General features: G+C 43.0%; 1 protein-coding gene across 1 annotated transcript; it reads left to right on the plus strand.

Annotated features, from left to right (window-relative positions):
* Positions 1 to 4456, plus strand: wnt9b (wingless-type MMTV integration site family, member 9B; the record flags this gene model as incomplete). Its single annotated transcript, XM_080511536.1, has 4 exons — positions 1 to 86; positions 553 to 806; positions 2253 to 2518; positions 3995 to 4456. 4 exons carry the CDS (start codon positions 1 to 3, stop codon positions 4454 to 4456), a joined length of 1068 nt encoding a protein of 355 aa, XP_080367662.1.
* Positions 4457 to 8023: the final 3567 nt, after the last annotated feature.

Consider the following 8023-nt stretch of genomic DNA (forward strand, 5'->3'; position numbering starts at 1 on the left):
ATGCGCTCCAGGCTCCCGAGGACCGCCTGCCTACTGCGGATCATTGCACTCTGCATCCTTCTCTCTCACACTGCAGCTTATTTTGGGTTAGATTTCTTACATTTTCCCCAAAGATGAACTATTATACAAAATATATATATTTTTTTCGAAATTCAAAAATTGATTCAAGTTGACGCAGCAAGAACTTTTACACGCGCCACATTGCGCACGCGTAATAAAGTACTTGAGTTGACGTGTTGTTTGAAACTTTAATTTAAAACTCTATTTAAAAAATAAATATTATATTATAATTCACAGCACGTTATTACTTGTGCGTTAAAATAGATTTCGATCAGGGAGATTGTTATTTTTACGCGTTGCTCTAAAGGAAATAACAAATAAATTAAGAAAACTCAATAGAAAGCCAGACATTCTGTGACATTTAAGTAGGATAAAACAAATAGCAGGAAGAAAAATAATTATTAGAATAAATTATTGTGTTGTTTGTTGTTTACAACTTCTAACACTTTTTTTTTTTTTTTTTTTTTTTTTTTTTTTTTAACGCGTCCGCAGGCTGACAGGTCGGGAACCCCTGGTGTTTCTACCGGGTCCCTTCTCCAATGAAGCTCCGACAGGAAAGGCCCACCTGAAGCAGTGCGAGCAGATGACTCTGACCCGGCGGCAGAAGAGACAGTGCCGCCGGGAGCCCGGTTTGGCCGAGACGCTCCGGGAGTCGGTGCGCCTCAGCCTACTGGAGTGCCGCTATCAGTTCAGAAACGAGCGCTGGAACTGCAGCCTGGACGGCCGGGGAAGCCTCCTGAAGAGAGGTAAGACATCCATATTTAACTTTACTTTGATTGGAAGAGTCAAAGTAAAAATGTGTGGGGTTTTTTTTTTTTTTTTTACTTGAATTTATTTGTATTTTGATGTTTATTTGCCACACAGGAGACAGGTACATATCCACAGTGCTTTCGATTTTTTTTTTTTTAATGATATACTGTAATTACGTCCTTCTTTTGAAAAAAGAAAAAAGCCTGTAAGAGCAGAACACAAACTTGCTGCTGAAACACATTTATACCTGCAGGGATCGGATGTTGGAGGTAATTTGTCTAAAACAGCTAGATATCCTGGTGGAGTCATTTCCAGTTACGTTATGCTTAAAAAAGAAAAACCTTTAAAGAATCAGGCACATTTCAAGTCATTAAAGTTGGTTTTACAAACTTTGAGAGATTGTCATGCAATTTCAAAACTGCACATTGGGGAAAATACTATCAATCAACATAAAGTGCGTTGATTGTATTTTTTTTTAATCAGCACTGTGGAAATACTATCAAAGTATCTTGTATTCGAGCTATTTTTAGATGTTTTAGTGGAATTAAAACTGTTCCCACAATGTATCTTCAACAGTACCTCATGTTGTCAAGTGTTTCCACTTCAACTGTTTACTTCAGAGGAAAATATTTGCACTTTTTTAATGGTTGAATTCAGTTTACCTGTGTAGAACGACACGACTTGAAGTTTTTGCTGTTATAAATAAGCTTTTTGTCATTTTGAGAACTGCTTTGCCTCTTGTTAAAATTCAGTTTTGTAAAGTTTACCTCCCTCTAGAAAATTATTTATACTTCTCCCTGAAGTTGCTCATTTGGATATTGTGTAGTTTTCCATTCAAGTATTGATTAGGATCTTTGTACTGCACACAGCTCAAAGCCCCCGCAGATCCACTGTGCAGTAGAAAATGCCCCAGGATGCTCCAGGCTTTCAGCATATGGATATCAGTGTGTGGGAGAACATGAACAGGTCAGCACAGAGGTAATGAGGGAGTAGAAAGCCAAGAAATGTGGTGTGGCGGAGAGCGCCCGAGCCCTGTGGTTATTTTTATCTCAGGAAAGTGCCCATTCCCAGAGGAAAAGGGTGGTGTGATTACCCACTTTCATCTGGGAAAATCCTTCCTAGTCAAAATAATAATTAATTGGATCAAAATATACCCTGGCGATGGCTCTGCGTGAAGCAAATAACAGTGCACAAGTAATGGGAAAGGTCAGAGGAGGAATTATGACACGAGAAGCGCTGCAGAGTAGCTGATGTTTTTGTAAACCATGACAACCAAGTGAGCCTTTTGTAAACATTTGGTCTTCAAGGCTTAATCAGAGGTGTTGGGGACTGTGAATTATGAAGCGCTTGAACCTATACGCGGTTCCTGTAAAGAAAAAGCTGAGATGACATTTTTCTTTTCTTTCTTTTTTTAAATTTTTTTTTATTATGCTGTGTCCCAGCATTCAAGGAGACAGCGTTCCTGCTGGCGGTGTCCTCCGCAGCACTGACCCATGCACTGGCCAAGGCCTGCAGCTCGGGCCGAATGGAGAGGTGCACGTGCGACGACTCCCCCGGCATCCAGCATCGAGAAGCGTGGCAGTGGGGGGTCTGCGGCGACAACCTCAAATACAGCACCAAGTTCCTCAAGAAGTTCCTCGGCCAGAAGAGAGTCAGCAAGGACCTGAGGGCTCAGGTGGATGCCCACAACATCAACGTCGGCATTCGGGTGAGCGCGGGAGAATCACCACAAATGGCCTGCGACAAAACAAGCACACCTCTCGCACATAATTTACGATTTAGCTGCTCTCGGAGCCCAGGGCTAAAATAAACCAAAAAAGAAAAACCCAAAACAAAACACACGGCCTAAGCCACAATTAGCTCAATTAGTTGCGCTGCAATTGTACACAACAATTACACCAAATGACACGCTTCCACGCATCAGTGCTTACAAAACTCTAAACTCTAGCTGTACATTTTTCACTTTGCCAGCCAGCCAAACAAACACCCCTCCCCTCCTCCTCTCACTTGCTGCCACCGCCGTCCCGGGCGGATATCACTGAGGCAGCGAGTGAAGCCGTGTAAGTGAAGGAGACACGATGGCTGTGGGATGGTTGGAGCCAGGTGTTTTCAGGCATGATAAAGCTTGCTGTGCGGGCCAACAGAAAATTAAAGGTCTCCTGTCGGGGAGAACGATTATAACCGTGGCCTCTTTTTAATATACGAGCAAGCATTTTTCTCCACTTACTAGATCACTGCGCTCTTCATAAATCCGCCTAATGTTCATAACCACCACTGTGCAGCACTTGAAGCATGAGGCCCCCAGGGGGTCCCACTCTACGTCATTCACACCGAGACAGAAAAAAGATTAAAAAAAAAAAAAAGAAGAAAAAAACACAAACGGGAACAACTATCTCATCTCATCAGTTAACTCACTTTACACTGGGATGTGATCGAAATTAGACCAGGAGCCAGTGTAAACAACAACGTGAAGTGCTCGGTGCCCCCCCCCCCCCCCCCCCCCCCCCCATCTCACAGCAATGGCGCCCTGAAGACCCTGAGGGGTTCATACCTGTAAAGGGAGGAACTGAGCAGAACTCTTCTACCCAAAAGTTGCCCTCTGGCTCTCTCTCTCTCTCTCTCTCTCTCTCTCTCTCTGTGTGACCTGTCTCTGGCCTCTGCCAAGACAGCAGCTCTCAGCCTGACTGATTGCACCTTCATCAAGCTCAGTCAGCTATGAACCCAGCGGACGGGCATTACTACAAACCGTCTTCCACTGAAACTTTCATCAATGTTTTGTGTGAGTGTGCCTGTGCTGTAAACATGGCAGAGGGCTTCCACTGTCTGAGCAGCCTGTACCCTCTGCCTCGGGCTTCGGGAGAGGAGCGCACAGAGCTAGTTTCAACACATTGAGGAAAAGAAAACAGCGAGAGCTGTCCAAGTGAGAAATGCGAGGTGGATGAAATACATCATGCCGAACAGTCCCCCTCAATCCATTATGTCAAAATTTTTGACTGAGGTGAGCTAAAGGCACATATCCGCAGACTGCCACCCCTAACCCCAAACCCCCCCTCTGCAGGAACCCGTCTCACTCTGTCCAGATAGACCTCCCAGATAAGAGCCCAGGTAATGAATCAAAGTGAAGGAACTGACATTTTTCTCTCTCTTTTTTTTTTTTTTTTTTCCTCCTTCACTCCCATCTCAGGCGGTGAAGAGCGGCCTGAAAACGACCTGCAAGTGTCACGGTGTCTCCGGCTCGTGCGCCATACGGACTTGCTGGAAGCAGCTGTCTCCCTTCCACGACACCGGGCGGCTGCTGAAGTACCGATACGACCTGGCGGTGCGGGTCCTGAGCGTCACCAACACGGCCACCGGCGAGACGGAGCTCGCCAGCCCGCGGCGCCACGGCCAGAGTCTCCGCACCACTGACCTGGTCTACCTGGAGGACTCGCCCAGCTTCTGCAGGCCCTCACGCTTCTCGCCGGGCACGGGCGGCCGGACGTGCGCCAAAGACACGAGCTGTCAGAGCCTGTGCTGTGGCCGGGGCTACAACACCGCCATGCACCTCACCAGCCTGTCCTGCCACTGCCAGGTGCGCTGGTGCTGCCACGTGGAGTGTCAGACATGTGTGAGGGAGGAGGAGGTGTACACCTGCAAGAATCCCTGAGTCTGTGGACAAATGGGACTGAACTGTACTCCGCCGATGGATCTCACACCAAATGCATGCTAGTATGGGAGGAATATACAACTGTAACATTATGACATTCTTGGTTATTTACTAAGCATCACTCATTTCACATTCTCCGACCGGATGCACTGAGACCCCACCCTTCTGGGAAAGAGGGAAACAAGCGCTTAACAATACAGGTACTGGACTGGATTGGGCGCCACCAGCAGTACAAACTGTGCCCACAGTGACTTTGTTGTATTGTAATCGTCCCTCATTTGACTATTTATTATGCCATTCTTTTTGAGTCTGTTGTACTGCTGCTTTTACACTTTAACTCGTTGACTCAAGTGTTGCCTGGAGGCTGGAAAAGGCCTGAAAAGGAATCCACCTGTCTGTCTGTCTGTCTGTCTGTCTGTCTGTCTGTCTGCTGGATTGTATTTTCTGCTGTGGAGAATTTAGTTTTTCTCTCAGTTGAAAAAAAAAAAAAAAAACAGCACTTAAGTTGCTATCGCTATATATATGATACAAAGTGTGTATTTAATCTTTAATAAATACAGCGTTTTCAGATCGAACCACTGGAATTTGTGAGGGTCGGTTGGAGACCACTGAGAAAACATCGTATCTACATGCATTAACAGGGTTACCGTGTAAAGAAAAGGAGCCGGGTTTCAGTTGATCTTATGGAAATGTGTATGGAAATCTCCACATGTGGACTAATAATGTGTGCAGAGGAGAACAAAGGGTAATAGTGAGGCAAACACGCACTGTCTTTGAAAACTACTTTAAAAAAAAGAAGCTACATTTGTGAACACGCCAAACCTGCTCTTCAATTATATATATATATATATATATATATATATATATATATATATATATATATATATATATATATATATATATATATTACTATTTATAGCAGCACACATTTTACTACACTTTTAAGTTTAAAATTGCCAAGCTGAACCGTTTTGTTTTCTTAGTCATCCAAATTTTCTTTCTTTGAAGTGGGCCAATCACGATCCTTATTCTCCAAAATTGCTAATCAAAGAAAATCACTGTTCTTATTCTTCTCGTATCCAACTTTATGAGTCCATGTGTGCAGGTCAAAAGTGCACGTTGGGCCCAGAAGGTTCATTTTAATTGGCCAGTTGACCTTTTTTCCTGTGTGATTCTGAACTGTGTATATATGATATGAATATAACTCATATCAGGGCTCCAGGCGTCTGACAACGTGGAATCGTAATTTTCTACCTCACTTTATCTTTTGGCAAATATCAGTGAGATTTATGAGCTATGCAGAGTTTTTCTCTCTGTGGATATGTATTTCCTTCTGCATTTCAGATTTTACATGTTTGTACAGTTCTTTTGAATTGGTTACCCAATATTTCAAGAGTTAATTTGTTTTTGTTTTTTTAAATATGTTGTTGCTTTGCATTCTTATTTAAAACAAGGTGAATAAATGGATGCATATTTGTAAGAGCTACGTGTTTGTTGTGTGGTGTTCAGTTGCTGCAGGCACTCTCATGCCATCACACACACACACACACATACACACACACTCCACATGCAGTAGTTAAGCAAGCGTGCTGCACCTGCCTAAAACTCTACGACCTGCATCTGTTGAGCACCAAACCACTTCCTCCTGGTACGGCCCTGCCGTGCTTTTCCTCTGTAAATGCTGTGGTCTCTCTGCGTCACACTCAAAACACCCAGTAAATGCAGGAAGAGGGCGAGTAGAAGGGCACGCTTTGCAGGTGTTGTGCCTTTGGCCAGCACACCGTCCTCATGCTTGTGACAAAAAAAAACTGATGAGTCATTTGGTGACTGTCGTACAAGCATCTGGCCCCTCGAGTCACCATTAGAAAGTTCTAATCGGCCGCCCAGGAACAATGATGAGAGCACTTTACAGCACTATTATCCGTGAATCACAACTTTCCACTTATTTGTGAGGCTTCAGTGAGCCTACAGCACACAGAGAGCTATTGTATGGGGTATTTACTCTGTGTGTTCTGGTGCTTTTGATGTTGCTCTCTAATTACGTTGATTACACATGATTATTCCTTATTAGAACATCAGCTTGAGGCCCAAAGTATTGCAGAGGATTAGAAGATCGTTTTGTCATGACTTTAAATTAAAAAGAAAAGAAAAAAAGCTCTGTTACCTTAAACATCCCGGTGTGCATGTATCAGTATCATTAGAGCAAATTATCTATGACTGATGAGTATAGTCATCTCAGAATTGATGAGAATTTAAGTAATTGCTTTCAAGTAAAATACAGTAGAAAAGATTAAAGCAAATAACACTACTTCTAGCCATTGTCAGATCACGTGTAGGTGGGAAATAAGTCTATTTCTGTTACAGTAGAGAAGAAGAAATACACTTTAAGAAATGTTTCTATTGCGTCTCAGATTCAGACACAGGCTACAAATCAAATGTTTCAGCCACTGGGATTAGAATAGAATATTTCACATTTCACTTATGTGGCGCTTTTCCACCACTTGAGCGGTTTCCAAAGCACTTTGCACTGTTAATCAGATTCACCCATTGACACACACATTCTCACAGCAGTGGAGGCAGCTAACATGCAAGGGACTCAGTCCATCCATTAGGAGACATTTGGGGTTCAGTGTCTTGCTCAGGGACACTTTAACTTCAAGGACAGAGGGAGATGGGGAATCAAACCTGCAACCTTCCGATTGAAAGACGTCCGCGCTACCATCTTAGCTGAATTGATATGTAAGTATTTGAAAGATACCTTTGATTTAAGCACTTTCTCACAGAAAGTTTAATACATTTTTCATGTATAAGTAATTAATATCACACCACATGGGTCTTTAAATGTACAAGAAATCATAATGAAAAGGAAAAGTGAATTTTAAGTGTTATAGCAACGGGACAAAATACTGAAATAAGCTTTACTACAAAGCCATAAGTCACAATAGTTGCAGACTATGTATAAAGACTTACTGGAGAAAGTATTCAAACACGCCCAAAAACAATTTAGCCATTTATTGCCTGAGGAGACATTAACAGCGATATCTCATAAAAATATAATCCTGCTTTCGAAAGCCAAAAATTTATTTTTGGTGTGGCCTGAAAGTTGAACTCTCACAAAATTCAATGGACTTCAAAAAAAACAAAACAAAACAGGGTTGCTTCTTTGTGAACCACCATGTTGTCGTCTGTCAAGCAACAGAGTGATATTGCCTGTGTGAGCCTTTCCTTGCATCCTTAGCTAAACTAATTTCCCCTTTTCGACATCAAAGCTGAAGCTTTCATTTCAGCAGAACATGAAATGCGTCAGCGTCTTTCTGACGGCCGAGGTCGAACAAGTTCATGTGGGTAGACTACTGAATCACCATATTAACCCATCATATTATAATATCACAGATCAATATTTAACTTTTTTCAACATGAAAGCTGCATAATAAAACAAAACAACCCAAAAAAAACCCAGCCACATTCCTCGCAGCAGAGCTGCAGGATAAAGAACGAGACAGAGGAGTGTGTCACGGGCCGCGGGGCGGGCCCGGCCGCAGATATTGAGGGGCATAAAGGAAAGAG

This window comes from Blennius ocellaris (genome assembly GCF_963422515.1).
Source record: "Blennius ocellaris genome assembly, chromosome: 16".
Lineage (NCBI taxonomy): Eukaryota > Metazoa > Chordata > Actinopteri > Blenniiformes > Blenniidae > Blennius > Blennius ocellaris.